The sequence below is a fragment of the Sus scrofa genome, chromosome 13, assembly GCF_054392235.1.
Source record: "Sus scrofa isolate SSC_HxYL_T2T_F1_AM1 chromosome 13, Sscrofa_HxYL_maternal_Yorkshire_Landrace_v2.0, whole genome shotgun sequence".
NCBI classification, from domain to species: domain Eukaryota; kingdom Metazoa; phylum Chordata; class Mammalia; order Artiodactyla; family Suidae; genus Sus; species Sus scrofa.
Genome location: NC_139395.1, coordinates 84,571,479 through 84,595,393, shown reverse-complemented (window position 1 = coordinate 84,595,393; position 23,915 = coordinate 84,571,479). Strand labels below are relative to the sequence as shown.

Here is a 23,915-nt window from a genome sequence, read left to right as displayed (position 1 = left end):
TCCCTCTAGTCTCTGAAATACTCTCAGTCTAATGGAAGGGTCAAAAGCATCAACATGGGTTGTGACCCCGTTTGACTGGCATGGTGTGCCAGAGAGAGGGGCGCTGTGGGAGGTGCTGGGGTTTGGGGAGAGAGTGCTTCTTAAAGGGGTCTCATTGAGCACCCAGGAAACTCAGGCTGTCCTCTTCAGTGAGCAAAAACAACTCCAGAATTTTGAGTCCATCTGGACTGAGATGCCTGGCTGTGCTGATTAATGAGTCTGTTCTGCCCATTTGGTTCCATGCTCTTACTCTAAAAGTCATAGTTGGGTGATTAAGTACACAGGATATATGAAATCACTTGTATATATTCTTTAGGACCTTTTTAGACTGTATTTAAAAACGTGCATTTACTTTTCTTATCAAAGGCAATAGATAATAGAAAAAATTTTGTTCCCATAAAATTGCAGTAATGCTTTATTTTTCTGGCAACCCCTTGTTTGGTAATCTCTGAAATTTGGAACATGGCTAAGAACTAGAACATAAATAGTTGAAGATCCCCATGAGCAGCTGAAAGAAATCACTCTGTGTCCCTGTACTAAACATGTCCCCTAGACCTAGGCAAGCCTCAGTCATTCACATCTGGGATCAGAGCTTTAGAGCTGAGCTGTCCAGTATGGTAGCCATGAGTCACAGATGACTATTGAGCACTTGAAATGTGACAATTTCAGATGGAGATAGGCTGGAAGTGGGAACATACGCTGCATTTCAAAGACTTAGTATGAAAAGAGAATGTAGGAGTTCCCGTCATGGCGCAGCAGAAACGCATCCAACTAGGAACGATGAGGTTGCCGGTTCAATCCCTGACCTCGCTCAGTGGGTTAAGGATCCGGCATTGCTGTAAGCTGTGGTGTAGGTCCCAGACATGGCTTGGATCCCGTGTTGCTGTGGCTGTGGTGTAGGCCAGGCCAGCGGCTACAGCTCCAATTAGACCCCCTAGCCTGGGAACCTCCATATGCTGCGGGTGAGGCCCTAGAAAAGACAAAAGACATAGAAATCTACATTCCATTTTCTTTCTTCTTCTTCTTCTTTTTTTTTTTTTTTTTTTTTTTTTTTTGTCTTTTATCTTTTTAGGGCCGCACCCGCAGCATATGGAGGTTCCCAGGCTAGGCGTCTAATTGGAGCTGTAGCTGCTGGCCTGGCCTACACCACAGCCACAGCAATGCAGGATCCAAGTCATGACTGTGACCTACACCACAGCTTATGGCAATGCTGGATCCTTAACCCACTGAGCAAGGCCAGGGATCAAACCTGCAGCCTCATGGTTCCTAGTCAGATTCATTAACCACTGTGCCACAATGGGAGCTCCCAGAATGTAGATTTCTTAGTGATCATTTATTTTGATTATATTTGCAGTTACCATATTTTTGATGTGTTGAAATAAACAAATATGTTAGAGTTAGTTTCACCTTTTGATGATGTTTTTTTAACATGACTTTAGAAACATTTAAAACTACACATGCAGCTCACATTATATTTCTCCTGATCAGTGGGGCTCTAGGAGGTGGAGTCCCTATTAAGGGAAGCTCACAGAGGCAGTTTGACAGTGTGGAAGGAGGCTGGACATTAATGAAAAAGAACATTGTAACTCAGAAAGCCTGACCACTTTGGGGACTTTTGGTATAGAGGTAAACAGACAAGGACATTGATAGCTTCTGAAAACTACCACATCCTAGAGGAGAGTCGTCAGTGTTCACCAAGGAGACTGACTTGCCCCAAAGCATATGGTTATATCCCTTCTGTTTGAGAATGCACGGAGGTTTGCTTTATAGTACAAACTTCTAACTAGATAAACAACAAATAAAGAAATATCTACTTACTGTAGGTTATGGGATTTCCAAATGTTGACCCTAAGCTTCCAGGCTAAACATCTCGGAATATTTTCACATGAAATCCCAAGGCTCAGAGAACTGTCTTTAGATTCTTGAACTTTGAGAGCTACAAGGACCGCCCCCCTTCACCCCCAGGAAGTGTTGTTGAGTCAGGAGGCTGGCAAAGAGCTTCAGCTAGCAGGGGGTCTCAGGCCTTGGGCATCCTTTCCCTTGTTTGGACTGTTTCCTCATATGTGCAGTGATATTAAAGGCTCACCCAGCTTTCCCACACTCCTCTCCTGGGACTTTAAAAATCCATTCAGTTCCACTGTCTGTGTTTGTGTCTGTGTCTGCGTGTGTGTGTTTGGAGCTGGTTGTAACCCAACAGCAAATCCATGGCAGTCTAGGAAAGCTGGTGGGTAAGGGTTAGGGTGGCCTCCTCTCTCACACTCCCTGTCACACTGGAAACTTGTTAAATGCTTTCCCCGGATACCCATCACCCCAAAAGGAACCAGCCATCAGAGTGACAGGCAGAATGACAGTTCCAGCTATTATGGCCCTGCAGCCAAGCTCCTCACTAAATATTTCTATCAAGGCAGCACCTTGGAAGCGAGGAAATGCCTCAATTTAAATGCTTTATTAGCCCAGTGCTGCCTCAAATCCTTTTTGGAAGCAGTCTTGGGTATAAATTACAGATAAATAAAATCAGCCCAGAGGCTGGGGCCAACAGTTGGAAGAATGGTTGAGACTTAGCTATTAATTGGGGCATCCTTTTCAGAAGTCCTGCCTGCAGGGCAAAAAGAGACATGTGGCTGACTTCCTCATAATTCTGAAAATCTGTCTACTGCCTACCCTGCTCTCTCTACCTAAGGCTTCAATTCTGCAGAAGAAAAATTATTTCACACCCCCTCTGTGTGAGGAAGGCCATAAAGAGAGCTTGGATCTTGGAGTTCCGTCATGGCTCAGCAATAATGAACCTGAGTAATATCCATGAGGATGTGGGTTCAATCCCTGGCCTCATTCAGTGCGTTAAGGATCCGGCATTGCTGTGAGCTGGGTGTAGGTCACAGATGTGGTTTGAATCTAGGGTTGCTGTGGCTGTGGTGTAGGCTGGCAGCTACATCTCTCATTTGACCCCTACCTAGCCTAGGAACATCCATATGCCTCGGATGCAGCCCTAAAACAACAACAAAAGAAAAAAAAAAAAAGGCAGCAGATGGATCTTGCCTTCAGGGGCCTGATGAAAGTAAAAGTGGCCAGGACTTAGGACCCAGGACAGGAAGGACAGGAAGGAGTGGATGTGCAGGTTGAGGTGAGAAGTGATTGCTGTGGGCTGAGGAAGTCTGAGAAGCCTTCCCAGAGAAAGAGTCAGTCCCTGACTGCCATCAACTCCACAGAATCTGAGCCTAGTTCCGCCCTAGCAGAAGGGGAGAATGAACTGTAGCTTGTCCTCAGCCATCCCACAGGAGCCCCAGAACCAGCGTGGCCCTTTGCAGTAATCCCGGATTGAGTCGGGAAGCCTGGGCCCTTGTGCCTCATGGGGACCAGTCAGTCTGCGTAACCCTGGCGCAGGGCAGTTTCTTTGGGGTGAAAAGGGTTCTGGGGGTTGTGCAGTAGGGGAAGACTGGCAGCAAAGGCTCTGGAAGGTGTTTGTCCATCCAGTTATTTATAATGCAAGAAGCATTTATTGAGTGCCTTCTGTATGATGGGCACTTGGACCCAGAGGAGACCAAGACCCAGTCCTTGTCCTCTAGGAGTTTAGAGTCAGGCTGGGGAGAGAGACTTGCAGGCCACTGATTACTTGGGAGAAGGGCCAACCTCTGTTTTCAGGCTGCTTAAAGAGCACGGTGGGCACGGTGGGGTCCAAAGCAAGGAATAGTCCTGCCCAGTGCATGCAGCTTCCAGGAGGGAACGTGCGAGGCAGGTTGGGTCAGTGCGGGGTCCCTTGGCTAAGGGAAAAGAGATGAGTCTCAGGCAGGGACAGCACATCCTGTAAGCCAGTGCAAAGCCAGGTGGTCACTGGACTGGGCACATGGCTCCTGGCAGGGCAGGTGACAATGCCCCTCGGCCTCTACCCAGATGACCCACAGAATCAGCAGCATGGACGAAAAGTTGTCTAAGATGAGCCGGGCCCTGGCAGAGATCAAGAGGCGGTTTCAGAAGACAGTGTCCCAGTTCATGAACTCTGTCCTACTGGCGGCAGGTGAGGAGGCAGGGGAGGATGACATCCTATCTGATAGCTTCCCAAATCCTAAGCCACCAGCTAGTCACCTCCAAGGACAGCCCTTTACCACCCCAGGGTGGTAGCGCAGCAGGAGGACTCCCAGTGGCAATGGGATGAGTAGGCTCGGAATGGGGAAGGCTTGCAGCCGATAATGGCCACCTTCACCAGCAATAACTTCTGAGAGCTCTCTGCTTGTCTTTAATGTCTCCATGTGATTACTTTTCCCTTGGGTCTGTCTCAGTCTTTCTGTCACTCTCTCTTTCCCTGCCCATACATGTCATTCACAACTCCATTTCACATATCACTCATCATCTGTTTGTAGCCTCTGTTCCTCTCCTTGTTGTGGAAGGTCTCGGGAAAAGAGAGAAAAGCAGCCACCTCACTAGGCTGTCCCTGTTAGGCCCACAGAGATCCCCAAGGCCAGCATGAGTGGCCTCAGGATCCCTCCCATATTGGCTCTCCTCACTGCTGATGGGCCTGGGGGCAAAGGAACATTGACATCCCCACCCCCAGATTCCATGCCATCCCCTGGCTGGGTTCAGAGAGGCTCCCTGAGGTGTTCCTCCTTGTCCCTCAAGACTCAGTTCAACTCTGCCCCTCCTCTGGGAAGCCTGCCCTGACCTCCTGGCAAAAGGGGTCACACTTTTCTCTGGGCTCCCACACACTTTATGCATGCTCTAATTATAAATCTTACTGCCTAGCATTATGAATATTTCTTTGTTTTCCTATCCCCACACTCCTGCTCAGAGTTCCCAGAGGCAGGGAACCCTGTATGGGGTCATCTCTGTGTGCCCATTACCCAGCATTCAATAAATATTTGGTAAGTGAATAAAGGAATGAGAGGTCCCTGGCCAGTCTCACAAAGAAAGTAAAACAATACAAATAAATAAAATACAACACAGAACATAGATGGAAATTTCTTGAACCTGGAGGCACAGGGAACAGTATTCTCAAGGGAGGGAACAGCATGGATGCCTTGTATACTCAGCCTCTACACTGAGTGCCATGAAGGACACAGGACCTGGGGGAGGAGGGATCTAAGCTGGATCTTCAATGAACAGAACTGAGATGGGTTCATTCTTAGGTTCAGCTAGCACTTTTGATCCACTGACTGCACTGGGTTTGAAACACTGTGCCAGACAACAGGGGAAGCAGCCCAGCCACAGACTCTGTAAGAGTGAAGGCCCGGAGAGGGAGATGTATAGCCTCTCGTCAGGGAAGAGGGACCAGGCCTTGGAGAAGAGTAATGGCAGCGTCTTCTGTCCACAGGCCTGTTCACTATAGAATATCCAGTAAAGGCAGAGGCAGAAATCAATGGAACCAGGGTAAGATCTGGGCCCTATCTTGAGCGGGGCACCAAGCTAAGTTTACACCCCGGAGAAATCGTCTTATTACGATCTCAGTCTGCCCGACCTGAATCCTCGATTGGAGAGTCTTCAAAAGAAGAGCCAGGGTCAGCTCCTGTGAGCCCCACTCGGAAGAAGACTGTCAAGGTCAAAGCCAAGGCCACGGTCACACCCAGGTGGGCTCGGGCTTTCATTTCTTCCAGCTTCAATGTGTGAGATGCTGAGATAGGTAGAGACATGCCATAGTGAACAGAACGAATGAGGCCCCTTGTCTTGGAGTTGCAATTCTAGGAGTGGAGAAAGATAGAAGATAAACATGTGAATGACTGAAATGATTTTAGGTGGTCATAAGGGCTTGAAGAAAGTAAATTAAGGAAATGGGTTAGAAAAGAGCCTGGCAAACTATGGTGGGGGGCCAAGTCTCAACCCCTGCCTGACTTTTTTGTGGGTGAGCTGAGAGTGGTTTTTATGTTTTTAAATGCTTGGGAGGAAAAAAATCAAAAAGAATCTTTCATGACATGTGAAATGATGTGAAATTCAGATGTCAGTATCCATAGGTGAGGTTTTGGCACAGCCATGCCCGCTCATTTACATGTTGTCTGTGGCTGCTTTCCTGCTAAAATGGAAATGTTGTCATTGTGACCGAGAACACCTGGACCTTTATGGAAAATGCTGAGAGACCCCAGGCATGGAGAGTGATGGGGGATTGAGGTGGGATGTGCTACACTAGGTGGACAGTCAAGTAAGCAATTCTGAGGAGATAATATTTTAATAGAGACCTGAGGAATAAAAAAATAGCCACAAAGAAGGACAGGGGAAGAACGTCAGGCAGTGGACAGAATATGTACAAAGAGCTTGTTACAAGAACAAGTTTGATATGAGTTAGGGAAAGTGAGATGACCAGTGTGGAACATTGTGAGGGAGGAAGAGAGGGATGCAAATCAAGGACAGAGAGGTAGGCAAGAACCCGGTCAGGTAGCCTTGTTAGTGTTAGAAAAAGCTGGTCCATAACTTTAAGGCAAGAAGTGACATCATCTGATGTATCAGGTTTTTAGAAAACTTAAAAAAAAAAAGATGATATATCTCTCTCTTATATATATGTATTTTTTGTCTCTCGCTCTCTCTCTCTCTCTCTCTCTTTTTTTTTTTTTTTTTTTTTTTTTGTATTTGTAGGGCTGTCCTGCAGCAAATGGAGGTTCCCAGGATACGGGTCCAGTTGGAGCTCTAACTTCTGGCCTACATCACAGCCACAACAACTCGAGATCTGAGCCATATCTGTGACTTACACCATAGCTCACGGCAACCCTGGATCTTTAACCCACTGAGAGAGGCCAGGGATCGAACCCACGTCCTCATGGATGCTAGTCAGGTTTTTTAACCACTGAGCCATGATGGGAACTCCTATCTCTTACATTTTAACTTTAAAAATACAGTGAGTTCCCTGGTGGCTCAACAGGCTAAGGATCTGGTGTTGTCACAGCTATAGCTTGGATTGCTGCTGTGGTGCAGGTTTGATCCCTGTCCTGGGAACTTTTGCCTGCTATGGGCGCTTCCAGAATTTTTTTTTCATGAAATATAGAGAAATAAACAATGAAAATGAAACAGTGTATCTTGAGTGTATAGCTCAGTGTGTATCACAAAGTAAACATACTCTATAAGCCCCAAGAAACAGAACATATTCAGCTCTTTAGAAATTCCCATTTGTCCCCTCACAATCAATAATCCTACCCTCCTCCCCAAAAGAAGGTTTCTAATACCATAGATTAGTCTTTTTTTTTTTAACTATTTAAATAGAACTATTTGGTATGTATTTGTTGTCTGGCCTCTTTTGCTAAATGTTATAATGTGAGATTTATCCGTGTTGCTGTGTGTGGCAATAGTATGCTTATTTTCATTGCTATGTAATAATCTATTATAAGACTACTCTAAAAATTTTATGCATTCTATGGATTTTGGATTGGTTGCAGTTTTAGTAATGACAGACCATGCTGATATTTGCCTATGTCCTTATTTCTGGTTGGCATATGCCTGGACATGAAATTGATGTCATAGAGTATGTGTATGTTCTTCTAGAGTAGAGACTGTCCATTTTCCAAAATTCTGGTATCAGGTTCCACTCTTACTTGGTATTGTCAGCTTTTTTTCCCTTAAATTTTAGCCATTCTAATATATGTGTAGTAATGTTTCATTTTCCTTTTCATTTGCATTTGTCCAGTTACTAATTATGTAGAGCATGTTTTCATTGACTTATTTACCATTCATATTTTTCTTTGGTGGAATATCTCTTCAAACCTTTTGCATACTTTTCATTGGGTTATTTGTATTCTTATTGTTGAGTTTTGAGAGTTCCTTACTTGGATATAAGTCCTTTATCAGAATTGCAACTTTGAACTATTTTTTCCCAGTCTGTGGCTTTATTTTTCATTCTCTTAACTGTTTTTTTTTTGGTTTTTTTTTTTTTTTTGGTGGAGCAAAGTTTATTTTGATGTTGTCCAATTTATCTTTTTTTCTTTCTTTTCTATATTGTGCTTTTGGTGTCATGTCTAAAAATTCTTTGCCTAACCCAGTGATTCTCAGCCCTAAAAAGAAAAACAAAACAAAACAAAACAAAACAGAAACACCCAAAAACAAAAAAACAAAAACAAAAACAAACCATGGGTCAAAGGCAAAACACAGGGACATGAGAAAATATTTTAAACTGAATAAAAGCAAAATCCAACATACCAAACTTTGTGGTATGTGGGCAAAGCAGTGTTTAGAGAAACTTACAGAACTAAATACTTATGCATTAAAAAAATAAGACCTTAAAACAACAGTCTAAGCTCACAACTTAAAAAACTAGAAAAAGAGCAAATTAAACACAAAACAAACAGAAGGAAGGTAAAAATAAAGAGCAGAAGTCAATGGAATTGAAAATAGAAAAAAAATAGAGAAAATCAATGAAACCAAAAGGTGATCCTTTGAAAAGATCAATAAAATTGATAAAACTATAGCCAGACTAATCAAGATAAAAATGAATAGCCACAAATTACCAATATCATAAGTAAAAGAAGGAATATCACTAAAGACCTTACAGACATTAAAAAGATGAGGGAATACTATAAACAATTCTATGCAGATAAATTTAATAACTCACATGAAATGGGTCCCATTTTAAAAAACAAAAACTATCAAAAGTCACTTGAGAAAAACAGATGACCTGAATTTATTAAATTTATTACATTTATTAAAGTATAACTCAGTTTGATTTAAAAAGCTTTCCACCAAAGGAAACTCCAGGCATAATAGTTTCATGGCCAAACCCAGGGCATATGGAGGTTCCTGTGCCAATTTTTTAAGTTTTTATTAGTGTTCACCTTAGCTTTTACATTCTATATGCCTTGCCTTTCATAATCTACTTAGGTCTAAAGTATCACAATGACTTCTTGGTTTTCGACTTAAATACCTGAATGACGATGATGGTGTCATCATTAGCTTGGATGGAAAAGAGTGAGGGAAAATAGATTTGGGAGAGGTTAAGTGAGAATAAATGTGCAAATTACAGATATACTCCTTTCAGTGTGCATTGTACCTGGGTGAGCAGGGATCCTGGCCTAGGTAGAGAGGACTCGGGAGTCACTCAGAGCCATTGTTGTGGTTTTTCATAGGGCTCGTCAAAGGGCCCTAAGTCCTTTTCTCCTTTGACCCTAAAGCTCAGTCTCCTCACTTCAGAGAGCACATTCCTAAAGCCCTGAGGTTAACAAAGTTTATACAGCTCTTTAGGAGACTTTCTTGTCTAAGTAACTTAAACTCTCAAAACCTTAGTTTCCTTATCTTTCAAGTGGGAATAATTCCTGTCCTATCTCCCCTCTCTCTTGATCTTCCAGATTCCTATGAAGAGCAAAGACTATTAGATGGGCAGAAGTGCTCTTTAACCTGTAGGCGCTGTAAAAGGGTACTAGCTATTTCCATATGTCCTCAGAAATGGTGGTGGAAAGTGAGAAAGGAACTGACAAACCTGCTTGACTGCACCCCCAGAGCTGCTTTTACCATGCACTTGGGTTAGGTTTTCCTTAGGCAGTGGGCAGGAAGGCTGCAAGGCGGCAGGCAGAGGCTTATGTGGGAAGCTGGAAGACAATCTTCCCTTTCCGGAGGTAATAGTGAGCAAGGGTGAACAGACCCTATAAAAGCCCCCCTTGCTAGCCTTTCTTCCAGTCCCAGGATCCCCACAGAGGCTGTTGAAAAGACTGGCACTGAACAGTAGGGGCAGTTCCAGCTACCACAACAGCTCTCCTGACTGGAAGACAGACAGCCCAGTCTGGACAGGAGCTATGGGGAGGGGCTACCAGGCACTGGAACTGGGCTCCAGGTTTTCAGCACTTCAGAGACCTGAGCTTAGCAGATGGAGGGTGGCGGCTCTTCCAAATGTTTGGCCTGTCTGAAGAGTAAAGAAAAGTCAAGTTCAATTGGGAAGGAGAAACTTGATGAGACCAGGCTGAAGAGTTGGATCTGATTTGCTGGACAAACAGATAAGTCCTGGACAGAGAGAGCAATGGGGAGGACCCTGTAACAGAAGTGGTGGCCTGTGATTGGGAGATACGTGACACACAGGGAGGGAACAGAAGTAGTAAATATTCAACTACGTGCTCCTCCTCTCCTCCAGTCTCCTGCTACTGCCTCTATCAGCAAAACCCAGCCCAGAGTTTCTCAATGCCTCTGCATACAAATGCAAACATACTTTATTTCGTCCTTTTTCTCTCCTGTTTTGCCTAAAAAGCATCATTGTAATTATGCTGTTCTGATCTTTTGTTTTTTTCAGTTAGTATATCTTGGAGATTATTCTATGAATCTCTTTTGATTTTTTTCCCTCCAATGGGTAATATCCATTGTATAGCTGTTCCATGATTGATTGGCCCAATCCTCTATTTCTATGCTAAGCCATGCTGAAGGCAATAGCCATATATATTCATTATTTCACATTTATATAAATATATCTGTGTATAAATTCCTAAAGGTGAAATTGCTGGGCTCAAGGCCATATGCATTTATAATTTTAAGAGATAGTGCCAAATTAACTCCACAGGGTTATGCCAAGTTATATTGTCATCAGTAGAATATGTTACCTTAGTTTAGTTTTAATTTGTATTTAAGCTTATTATAAGTTGAGTATCTTTTCTTTTTCAGTGTTTCTATTGTAAAATACACACATAGCAAAGTTTATTATCCTAATCATTTTTAAGTGTACACTTGAGTGGTATTAAATATATTCATAATGTTGTATAACCATCACCACCATTGATCTCCATTACTCTTCTCACCTTGTAAAACTGAGTCTTTACCCATTAAACACTAACTCCCCATTCCTCCTCCCCCAGTCACTGGTAACACCATTCTACTTTCTGTGTTTATGACTAAGTACCTTATGTAGGTGGAATCATAGTATTTGTTTTTCTGTGACTGGTTTATTTCCTGTAGGATAATGTCCTCAAGTTTCATCCATTTTGTAACATATTGCAGAATTCCTTTCCTGTTAAGGGCTAAATAATACTCAGTTTGTATATAGACAACATTTTGTTTATCTATTCATGTGTCAGTAGACACTTGGGTGACTTCCATGTTTTAATTATTGTGAATAATGCTGCTGTGAACGTGGGTGTACAAATACCTCTTCAAGGCCATGCTTTCAGTTCTTCTGTGTCTATGCCCATAATGGATTTGCTCAACTCTAGAATTCTATTTCGTATTTTTTTTTTTTTTCTTTTTTGGCCATCCCACGGCATATGGAGTTCCAGGGACAGGGATCAGAGCTGAGTCACAGTTGCAATCTAAGCCACAATTGGCGGCAATGCCAGATTCCTACCCCACTGTGCTGGGCTGGGGCTCAAACCTGTGTCCCAGTTCTCGCAAGACACGGCCAATCTCCTTGCACCAAAACGGGAACTCCTATTTTGTGATTTTTTGAGGAGCCACCATATGGTTTTCCACAGTGGCTGTATCATTTTACATTGCCACCAGCAGTGGTTCCAGTCTCTCCACATCCTTGCCAATACTTGCTGTTTCCTGGGTTTTTTGGTGATAGCTATCCTAATGGATATGAGGTGGTGGTTTGCAGTTCTAATTTCCTTTTTCCCTGATAAATAGGGATGTTGAAAATCTTTTCATTTGCTTATTGGCCATTTTCATATCTTCTTTTGAGAAATGTCTATTCAAGTCCTTTTCTGTTTTTTCAGTTGGGTTTTTTATTATTGTGTTTCACTTTAGCAGTTCTCTATATGTTCCGAATATTAATCGCTTATCAGATATATTATTTGCAGGTATTTTCTCCCATTCTGTGGGTGGCCTTTTTCCTCTATGGATAATGCCTTTTGATGAACATAATTTTTATGGAGTACAGTTTGTCTATGTTTTCTTTTGCTGTCTCTGCCTTTGGTGTTATGTCCATGAAATCATTGCCAAAGCCAGTGTTGTAAAACTTTTCTGCAATGTTTTCTTCTAAAAATTATAATATTTTATGTTTTACATTTAGATCCTTGATCCATTTCAAATTAGCACTTTTTTTTTTTTCTTTTTAGGGCTGTACCCACGGCATATGGAAGTTCCCAGGCTGGAATCCAATCAGAGCTACAGCTTCTGGCCTATGCCACAGCCATATCAACACAAGATCCAAGCCACATCTGCGACCTACACCACAGCTCATGGCAATGCCGGATCACCAACCCACTGAGCAAGGCCAGGGATGGAACCCGCATCCTCATGGATACTAGCATTTGTTTCTGCTGCCCCACATGGGAACTCCAAAATTAGCTTTCGTATAAGGTTTTCGGTAAAAATCCAGCTTCATTCTTTTGCATTTGGATACCTAGTTTTCCCAGCATGATTTGTTGAAAAGGCTGTCCTTTCCCATTGAATGGTCTTGGCACCCTTGTCAAAAAATATTTCACAATATATGTGAGGATTTCTTCCAGGGTTTTCTATTCTATTCCATTGGTCTATATGCTTGTCTTTATGCCAGTACCACACTAATTTGATGACCTTAGCATTATAGTAAGTTTTGAAATCAGGAAGTTTGAGTCCTCCAACTTTGGTTCTTCTTTTTCAAGGCAGCCTCTTACAGTTCCATAAGAATTTGAGTATTGGCTTTTCCATTTGTGCAAAAAAATGGAATTTTGGAATTTTGGAATTTTAATGGGAAATGTGTCAAATCTTTAGGTAATTTTGGGTAGCATTTCCATTGGAATAATATAAGAACACAGATGTCTTCCACTTATTTGGGTCTTTAAATTTTTCTTTCAACAATGTTTTGAACTATTGACTGTGCAAGCTTTCACCTTCTTAGTTTCATTTATTCCTAAGTATTTTATTCTTTTTGATGCTATTATAAATGAGATTATTTTCTAAATTTCCTTTTCAGATTGTTCATTGCTAATGTATAGAAATATAACTGATTTTCTGTGTGTTAACATTTTATTCTGCAATTTTGCTGAATTTGTTTTTTGGCTCTAATGTTTGTGCATGCATACATGTGTTTGTGTGTGTGTTCTTTAGGATTTTCTATAAATATCTGTGAATGGAAATAGTTTTACTTCTTCCTTTTCAATTTGTATGACTTTTATTTCTTTTTCTTGCCTAATTGCTCTAGGGTGAAAGTGGGTATCCTTTTCTTGTTCCTGATACCCAAAGGGTGAAGCTTTCAAGGCTTTCACCATTGAGTATAGCTTCAACTGTATTTCATAAGTGACCTTTATCATGTTGAGGAAGTTCCCTTCTAATTCTAGTTTGTTGAGTGTTTTTTTCTTGAAAGAGCGTTGGCCTTTGTTAAATGTTTCTCTCCATCATTTGGAAAAATCATGTGGTTTTTTTCTCTTCCATCTTACTAGTGTGTGATGTATTATATTGATTAATCTTCGTATGTTGAACCACGCTTACATCCCTCAGACAAACCCTTCCTTCCTTCTCTTAAAAGGTATATAATCCTTTTAATGTGTTGCTGGATTTGACTTGCCAGTATTTCTTTGAGGTTTTTTTGCATCCATATTCATAGCGGATATTCATCTCCCTTTTTCTTTTCTTACAGTGTCTTTGTCTGGTTTTGGTATTAAGCTAATGCTGGCCTTACAGAATGAGTTAGGAAGTATTCCCTCCTGTTCCATTTTTTTAGGTGAGTTTGGGAACAATTGCTGTTAGTTCTTCAAATGTTTGGTAAAAGTCACAAGTAAAACCATCTCATCCTGCACCTTTCTTTGTTGGGAGGTTTTTAAATTACTGATTCAATCTTTTTACTTGTTACAGGCTTATTCAGATTTTATGTTTCTTCTTAAGTCAATTTTGGTATCTTGTATGTTTCTAGGAATTTGTCCATTTCATTTAGGTTATCTAGTTTGTTGTTGTACAGTTAACAAAATTCTTTTAAAATCCTGTGAGATCAGTAGTACTTTTATTTTTGATTTTAATAATTTGAGTCTGTCTTTTTTTTCCTAGTAAGTCTAGCTAAAGGTTAATCAATTTTGTTGACCTTCTTCCACCATTTGTTTAGTTGTTTCTCTCTATGGCCTTTCTATTCTCTATTTCCTTTATCTTGATTCTAATCATAATTATTTCCTTCCTTCTGCTAGCTTTGGGTTCAGTTTGCTCTTGTTTTTCTAGTGGAAGGCTAGGTTATTGATTTGAGATCTTTCTTCTCCATTTGATGCTGTATCTCTCCCTCTGAGTGCCACTTTCAGTGTATCCCCTAAGTCTTGGTATGTTGTGATTTTGTTTTCATTGTTATCAAAGTGTTACTTCATTTCCCTTGTGATTCCTTCTTTGAACCACTGTATATTTTAGAATGTCTTGCTTAATTTCCACATATTTTTGAATTTTCCAAATTTCCTTCTGTTACTTATTTTATTTATTTATTTTTTAACAGCTACACTTGTGGCATATGGAAGTTCCCAGGCTAGGAGTCAAGTTAGAGCTGCAGCTGCTGGACTGTACCACAGCCACAGCAGCACTGGATTTGAGCCACATCTGCGACCTATTCCACAACTTGTGGCAATGCCAGATCCTTAATCCACCAAGCAAGGCCAGGGATCCAACTCACATCCTTGCTGATACTAGTCAGGCTCTTAACCCACTGAGCCACAATGGGAACTCCCTATTATTGATTTTTAATTTTACTCCATTGTTGTTGGTTAAGATACTTTATATGATTTCATTCTTTTTTGATTTATTGAGACTTTTTCATGAGTGATGATGTGGTCTACCTTGGAGAGTGTTCCATGTGCACTTGAGAAGAATGTATATTCTGCTATAGTTGGGCTAAATGATCCATATATGTCTCTTAGGTCATTGGTTTATAGCATTCCTCAAATTGTGTATTTCCTTGTTTATTTTTCATCTAGTTCTGTCCATGAAAGCACGGTGTTGAAATCTCCAGCATGCTGGTAGAATTAAGGTAGAATTTTCGGTTCATCTCTTAAATTCTGTCAGTTTTTGCTTCATATATTTAAAGACTCTATTGTTATATACATATATGCTTATAATTGTTATATCTCTATAGACAATAACACCTTCCTGAATATATAATGTCTTATTTGTCTCCTGAAATTATTTTTCCTTGAAGTCTACTTTTGTCTGATGCTCGTTTAGCCACCCCTACTCACTATAGGTTACTGTTTGCTCGGAGTTTCTTTCCATCCTTTCACTTGCAATCTATTTGTGTCTTTGAATCTAAAATGAGTCTCCTGGGAAAACTGGACAGCCACATGTAAAAGAATGAAATTAGAACACTCCCTAACACCATACACAAAAATAAACTCCAAATGGATTAAAGACCTAGATATAAGACCAGACACTATCAAACTCTTAAAGGAAAACATAGGCCAAACACTCTCTGACATAAACGATAGCAACATCTTCTCAGATCCACCTCTTAGAGTATGGACATTAAAAACAAAAATCAACAAATGGGACCTAATCAAACTTAAAAGTTTCTGCACAGCAAAGGAAATCCTAAACAAAACAAAAAGACAACCCACAGAATGGGAGAAAATCTTTGCAAGTGAATCAACTGACAAGGGATTAATCTCCAAAATTTGCAAACAACTTCTGCAGCTCAATACCAAAAAAAAACAAACAACCTCATCAAAAAATGGGCAGAAGATCTAAACAGACGATTCTCCAAAGAAGACATATGGAAGGCCAAAAAACACATGAAAAGATGTTCAACATCACTCATCATTAGAGAAATGCAAATGAAAATCACTCTGAGATACCACCTTACACCAGCCAGAATGGCCATCATCCAAAAGTCTACAAACAATAAGTGCTAGAGAGGGTGTGGAGAAAAAGGAACCCTAGTACACTGTTGGTGGGATTGTAAATTGGTGCAACCACTGTGGAAAGCAGTATGGAGATGCCTCAGAAAACTAAACATTTGATCCAGCAATCCCACTCCTGGGCATCTATCCACAGAAAACCATGACTCACAAAGACACATGTCCTCCAATGTTCATTGCAGCACTATTTGCAATAGCCAAGACATGGAAACAACCTAAATGTCCATTGACAGAGGAGTGGTTCAAGAAGATGTGGTACATATACACAATGGAATATTACTCAGCCATTAAAAGGAATGAAATACTGGCATTTTTAGCAACATGGATGAACCTAGAAATTATCATGCTAAGTGAAGTCAGCCATACAATGAGACACCAACATCCAATGCTTTCACCGACATGTGGAATCTGAAAAATGGACAGACTAAAGTTCTTTGCAGAACAGATGCTGACTCACAGACATTGAAAAACTTATGGTCTCTGGAGGAGACCGTTTGGGGGGTGGGGGGAAGTGCTTGGGCTGTGGGATGGAAATCCTGTGAAATCAGGAATATATATACAGGGTCACTTTGCTATATATATATATATATGTATGCACTATATATATGTGCACGCTATATATATGTACACGCTACATATATATGCACTATATATATGCGCTATATATATATATGGAAATTTAACATAGGAATTGGTTCACATGGTTATAGAGACCGAGAGGTCCTACTATATATATATATATATATATATATATATATATATATATGGAAATTTAATATATCTTTTTTATGGTTGAGTAGTAATCCATTGTGTATATATACCACATCTTCTTAATCCATTCATCTGTGGATGGACATTTAGGTTGTTTCCATGTCTTGGCTATTGTGAATAGTGCTGCAGTGAATATATGGGTACATGTGTCTTTTTCTTATATTAACTTTCATCATGGTTTCTCCTAACAGATTGGATAGAGTTCCCTGTGCTATACAGTAGGACCTCATTGCCCATCCATTCTCTAAATGTAATAGTTTGCATTTACTAAGCTCAAACTCCTTGTCCATCCTACTCCCTCCCCGCTCCTCCTTGGCAACCATCAGTCTCTTCTCTATGTTTATGAATCTCTTTCTGTTTTGTAGATAAGTTCATTTTTGTCCTATTTTAGATTTCATATCTAAGTTATATGGTATTTGTATTTCTTTCTGACTTACTTCATTTAGTATGATAATCTCTAATTGCATCCATGTTGCTGCAGATAGCATTATTTTATTTCATTCTTTTTGTGGTTGAGTAGTATTCCATTTTATATATATATGTGTGTACCATATCTTCTTAATCCATTCATCTGTCAGTGGACAGTTAGATTGTTTCCATGTCTTTACTATTGTGAATAGTGCTACAATGAACATAGGGGTGCATGTACCTTCTTGAATTATAGTTTATCCAGATATATGCCCAGGAGTGGGATCGCTAGATTTTATGGTAGTTCTATATTTAGTTTTCTGAACCTCCATACTGTTTTCCATAGTGGTTGTACCAGTTTACATTTTCATCAACAGTGTAGGAGGTTCCCTTTTCTCCATCCCTCTCCTGCATTTGTTATTTGTAGACTTATTAATGAAGGCCATTCTGACCAGTATGAGGTGGTACCTCATTGTAGTTTTGATTTGCATTTCACTAATAATTAGTGATGTTGAGCATATTTTCATATGACTTCTGGTCATCGATATGTCTTCTTTGGAGAAATTTCTATTTAGGTCTTCTGCCCATTTTTCATTTGGGTTGGTTTTTTGGTTGTTGTTGTTGAGTTGTATGAGTTGTTTGTATATTTTGGAGATTAAGCCCTTATTATTTACATCATTGGTAACTATTCTCTCCTACTCCGTGGGTTGTCTTTTATTTATTTATTTTTATTTAAAATTTTTTTAATGATTTTTATTTTTTCCATTATGGTTGGTTTACAGTGTTCCATCAATTTTCTGCTGTACAGCAAGGTGACCCAGTCACACACACACATATATGTACATTCTTTTTCTCACATTATCCTCCATCATGCTCTATCACAAGTGAATAGATATAGTTCCCAGTGCTATACAGCAGTATCTCATTGCTTATCCATTCCAAATGCAGTAGTTTGCATCTATTAACCCTAGACTAAGTCCATCCAACTCCTTCCCCCTTGGCAGCCATAGGTCTCTTCTCCAAATCCATGAGTTTCTTTTCTGTGGAATGGTTCATTTGTGCCATATATTAACAGATATAAGTCATGTCATATGGTTTGTCTTTCTCTTTCTGACTTCACTTAGTATGAGAGACTCTAGTTCCATCAGTGTTGCTTCAAACAGCATTATTTTGTTCTTTTTTATGGTTGAGTAGTAATCCATTGTGTATATATACCACATCTTCTTAATCCATTCATCTGTGGATGAACATTTAGGTTGTTTCCATGTCTTGGCTATTGTGAATAGTGCTGCAGTGAATATATGGGTACATGTGTCTTTTTCAAGGAAAGTTTTGTCCAGATACATGCCTAAGATTGAGATTGCTGGGTAATATGGTTGTTCTGTATTTAGTTTTCTGAGGTACCTCCATACTGTTTTCCATAGTGGTCGTTTCTTTTCCTGTGCAAAAGCTTGTAAGTTTTATTAGGTCCCAGTTGTTTGTTTTTGTTTTTATTTCTGTTTCCTTGGGAGACTGACCGATGAAAACATTTGTACAGGTTATATCACTGAATGTTCTGCCTATGTTCTCTCCCAGGAGTTTGATGGTATCTTGTCTTATATTTAAGTCTTTAAACATTTTAAGTTTATTTTTGTTTATGGTGTGAGGATATGTCCTAGTTTCATTGATTTATATGCAGCTGTCCAGTTTTCCAGCACCACTTGCTGAAGAGTCTTTTTCCCATTCTTACCTTTTTTTTTGGTCAAAGATTAATTGTCCTAGACATCTGGGTTTATTTCTGGGTTCTCTATTCTGTTCCATTGATCTATATGTCTGTTTTTGCACTAGTACTGCATATTCTTGATTACTGTAGCTTTGTAATATTGTCTGAAATCTGGGAGAGTTATGCCTCCTGCTTTGTTTTCTCCCCCTCAAGATTGCTTTGGCAATTCTGGGTCTTTTATGGTTCCATATATATTTTTGGATTATTATTCTAGTTCTATGAAAAATGTTATGGGTAATTTGATAAAGATCACTTTAAATCTGTAGATTGCTTTGGGGAGTATGGCCATTTTAACAATATTAATTCTTCTAATCCAGGAGCATGGATATCTCTCCATTTCCTGAATCCTCTTTAATTTCCTTTTTTAATGTTTTAGAATTCTCAGTGTATAAATGTTTCACCTCCTTAGTCAGGTTAATTCCTAGGTATTTTATTTTTTTGGATGTGAGTTTAAGGTTGGTTTTTGTTTTGTTTTGTTTTGTTTTTGCTTTATAGGGCCACACCTACAGCACATGGAGGATACCAGGCTAGGGGTCAAATCAGAGCTACAGCTGCTGGCCTACACCATGGCCGCAGCAATGCAGGATCCAAGCCATGTCTGCAACCTACACCACAGCTCATGGCAACAGTGGATCCTTTACCCCCTGAGCAAGGCCAGGGATTGAACCCACATCCACATCAATACTATTTGGGTTTGTAACCCCCTACAGCCACAACAGAAACTCTGATATTGTTTTTTTTTAATATTTCTTTTCTAATATTTCCTTGTTAGTATACAGGAATGCAACAATTTCTGAGTGTTAATCTTGTATCCTGCTACATTGCTGAATTTGTTGATCAGATCAAGTAGTTTTTGTCTGGAGTCATTATTTCTTTTTCTTGTCATATTGCTGTAGCTAGGACTTCCAATACTATGTTGTATAAAAGTGGTGAGAGAGGGCATCCTTGCCTTGTTCCAGGTTTCAGGGGGAAGGCTTTTAGCTTTTCTCTATTGAGTATATATTGGCAATGGGTTTGTTGTAAGTGGTTTTCATGATGTTGAGATATGTTCCCTCTGTATCCACTTTGGTAAGAGTTTTTATCATGATTGGATCTTGGATTTTGTCAAAATGCTTTTTCTGCATCTATTGAGATGATCATGTGGACTTTGACTTCTCTTTTGTTAATGTGGTGTATTACATTGATTGATTTGCATATGTTAAACCATCCCTGTGAACTTGGAATGAATCCCACTTGGTCATGGCATATGATCTTTTTAATATGTTGTTGGATTCGATTTGCTAAAATTTTGTTAAGAATTTTTGCATTGGAATTCCTGTTGTGGCTCAATGGTAATAAACCCACCTAGTATCTATGAGGACATGGGTTTGATCCCTGGCTTAACTCAGTGGATTGGGGATCTGGCATTGCCATTCACTGTGGTGTAGGTTACAGACACAACTTGGATCCTGTGTTGCTGTGGCTGTGGCATAGGCCTGCAGCTCCAGCTCCAGTTCAACCCATAGCCTGGGAACTTCCATATGCCACACATGTAGGCCCAAAAAGACAAAAAAAAAGTAGAAGAAGCAGGAGAAGGAAGAGAAAAAAGAAGAATTTTTTCATTTATATTTATCCAAGATTTAGCCTATAAATTTCTTTTTTTTGTAGAATCTTTGTGTGGTTTTTGTATTAGAGTGATAGAGGCTTCATTGAATGTCTTTGGGAGTGTGCCTTCTTCAGTCTTTTGGAAGAGTTTTAGAAGCATCAGTAGAAGAAGTTGTCTGTATGTTTGGTAGAATTTGCCTGTTAAGCCATCTGGTTCTGGACTTTTGTTTGTAGGGAATTATTATTATTATTATTATTATTATTTTAATATTTTTTTTAATTTTCCCACTGTACAGCAAGGGGGTCAGGTTATCCTTACATGTATACATTACAATTACAGTTTTTTCCCCCACCCTTTCTTCTGTTGCAACATGAGTATCTAGACATAGTTCTCAATGCTATTCAGCAGGATCTCCTTGTAAATCTATTCTAAGTTGTGTCTGATAAGCCCAAGCTCCCGATCCCTCCCACTCCCTCCCCCTCCCATCAGGCAGCCACAAGTCTCTTCTCTAAATCCATGATTTTCTTTTCTGAGGAGATGTTCATTTGTGCTGGATATTAGACTCCAGTTATAAGTGATATCATATGGTATTTGTCTTTGTCTTTCTGGCTCATTTCATTCAGGATGAGATTCTCTAGTTCCATCCATGTTGCTGCAAATGGCATTATGTCATTCTTTTTTATGGCTGAGTAGTATTCCATTGTGTATATATACCACCTCTTCCAAATCCAATCCTCTGTTGATGGACATTTGGGTTGTTTCCATGTCCTGGCTATTGTGAATAGTGCTGCAATGAACATGCGGGTGCATGTGTCTCTTTTAAGTAGAGCTTTGTCCGGATAGATGCCCAAGAGTGGGATTGTGGGGTCATATGGAAGTTGTATGTATAGATTTCTAAGGTATCTCCAAACTGTTCTCCATAGTGGCTGTACCAGTTTACATTGCCACCAACAGTGCAGGAGGGTTCCCTTTTCTCCACAGCCCCTCCAGCACTTGTTATTTGTGGATTTATGAATGATGGCCATTCTGACTGGTGTGAGGTAGTATCTCATGGTAGTTTTGATTTGCATTTCTCTTATAATCAGCGATGTTGAGCATTTTTTCATGTTTGTTGGCCATCTGTATATCTTCTTTGGAGAAATGTCTATTCAGGTCTTTTGCCCATTTTTCCATTGATTGATGGGTTTTTTTGCTGTTGGGTTGTATAAGTTGTTTATATATTCTAGAGATTAAGCCCTTGTCAGTTGCATCATTTGAAACTGTTTTCTCCCATATTGTAAGTTGTCTTTTTGTTTTCTTTTTGGTTTCCTTTGCTGTGCAAAAGCTTTTCAGTTTGATGAGGTCCCATGGGTTTATTTTTGCTCTAGTTTCTATTGCTTTGGGAGACTGCCCTGAGAAAATATTCATGATGTTGATGTCAGAGAGTGTTTTGCCTGTGTTTTCTTCTAGGAGTTTGATGGTGTCCTGTCGTATATTTAAGTCTTTCAGCCATTTGGAGTTTATTTTTGTGCATGGTGTGAGGGTGTGTTCTAGTTTCATTGCTTTGCATGCTGCTGTCCATGTTTCCCAGCAATGCTTGCTGAATAGACTTTCTTTTTCCCATTTTATGTTCTTGCCTCCCTTGTCAAAGATTAATTGACCATAGGTGTCAGGATTTATTTCCAGATTCTCTATTCTGTTCCATGGGAATTATTATTATTATTATTATTATTATTATTATTATTATTATTACATGTTCAATTTCCTCCCTAGTGATCAGTCTGTTCAATTGATCTGTTTCTTGATTCAGTTTTTGTGGGCTGTATTTTTCTAGAAATTTGTCCATTTCTTCTAGATTGTCAAATTTGTTGGTATATAATTGTTCATAGTATTCTCTTAAGGCTTTTTGTTACATCTGCAATATCAGTTTAGATTTCTCCTTTTTCATTTCTTATTTTGTTTATTTGGGTTCTCTCTTCTTGGTGAGTCTAGCCAGAGGTTTGTCAATTTTGTTTACTCTCAAAGAACCAGCTCTTGGTTTTGATTTTTTTCTACTGTTTTTTAAAATCTCTATTTTATTTCTTACCTCTCTGATCTTTATGATTTCCTTCCGTCTGCTGACTTTTAGGCTTTGTTTGTTCTCATTTTTCTACTTCTTTTAGGTGGTAGGTTAAGTTGTTGATTTGAGATTTGTCTTGTTTCTTTTGAGGAAAGCCCATATCACTCTGAACATCCTTCTAAGATCTGCTTTTGTGGCATCCCATAGATTTTGTATGGTTGGTTTTCATTGTCATTTGTCTTGAGGTATTTTTTTTTATTTCCCTTTGATTTCCTCACTGACCCTTGGGGTTTTTTCAGTAGCATGTTATTTAGTCTCCTTGTAGTCAGTTTTTTTATCATTTCTTTTCCTATGGTTGATTTCACAATGGTTTCATGCCATTGTGGTCAGAGAAGATGCTTGAAATAATTTCTATACTCTTAAATGTGTTGAAGTTAGTTTTGTGCCCCATTATGTGGTCAATCCTTGAGAATGCTCTATGCACACTTGAAAAGAATGTATATTCTGGGTTTTTTTTTTCTTACATGTAATGTCCTAAAAATATCAATTAAGTGTAACTGTTCTATTGTGTCATTTAGGATCTCTGTTGTCTTGTTGCTTTTCTCTCTGTAAGATCTGTCCATTGATATGAATTGTTAGTTAAAGTCTCCTACCATTTTTGTATTCCCATCAATTTCTCCTTTTTAATGTATGTTAGTATTTGTTTTGTGTATTTTGGTTCTCCTATATTAGGGTCATGTATGTTGATGAGTGTAATATCCTCTTCTGGAATTGATTCTTTTATCATTAACTAGTGTCCTTCTTTATCTTTTTTTATGGGCTTTGTTTTAAAGTCTGTTTTGTGTGATATGAATATTGTGACTCCCACTTTCTTGTAATTTCCAAGAGCATGAAATATCTTTTTCCATCCTTTCACTTTCAATTTGTATGTGTCCTTTGCCTTAAGGTGGATCTCTTGTATGCAGCATATTGTAGGCTCTTGTTTTTTTATCCAGTCTGCAACTCTGTCTTTTGACTGGAGCATTCAGTCCATTGACATTAAGGTAATTATTGGTAAATATATATTTATTGCCATTTTAAACTTTGTTTTCCAGTTGATTTTGTGTTTCCTTTGTTCCTTTCTTTTTCTTTTTGTGGTTGGATGATTTATTTTATGCATATATCCTCTTCCTTTTGTTTTTTGTGAATCTATTTTTTGTTTTTCATTTGTGGTCACCCTGTTTTTCAAGTATGTTAACCCCTTCCTATATCTGCTTGCTTTAGACTGAGTCCTGTAGGCTCAAACCACATTCTAAAAACAAAAAAGAGTCTAGATTTTCTCACTCTCCCTCCCCACATTTTACGATTTTGATGTCCTTTTTTACATCTTCATGTTTATCCTTTTCATGTTCCTGATGTTTATCACCATTTTCACAAATGGATTTTTTAAATTTATTTTTTGTCTGTATACTGGCTTAAGTGATAATTTTTCAATTGTGATTTCCTCCATCCTATATTTTCTTCCTTCTTTCCTATTTAGTAGTGACCTTACCGTATTTCTTTTAGAATAAGTTTAGTATTGCTATATTCTTTTAGTTTTAGATTGTCTGAGAAATTATTTATTTATCCTTCTATTTTATTTTGTTTTTCTTTTCATGA

At 39.2% G+C, this 23,915-nt stretch overlaps 1 protein-coding gene across 5 annotated transcripts in view; it reads left to right on the top strand.

The window, feature by feature from the left end:
• The window catches only part of C13H3orf20 (chromosome 13 C3orf20 homolog), a 127,277-nt gene that overhangs the window by 82,431 nt on the left and 20,931 nt on the right, over positions 1-23,915 (top strand). For 4 of the 5 annotated variants that reach the window (XM_084989525.1, XM_084989527.1, XM_084989524.1 and 1 more), the window contains 2 exons: positions 3,928-4,051; positions 5,342-5,594. In XM_084989525.1, coding sequence (XP_084845651.1) covers positions 3,928-4,051; positions 5,342-5,594 — 377 coding nt within the window. The remainder of the gene's footprint in view (positions 1-3,927; positions 4,052-5,341; positions 5,595-23,915) is intronic. The other variant, XR_014823856.1, reaches the window with a different exon arrangement.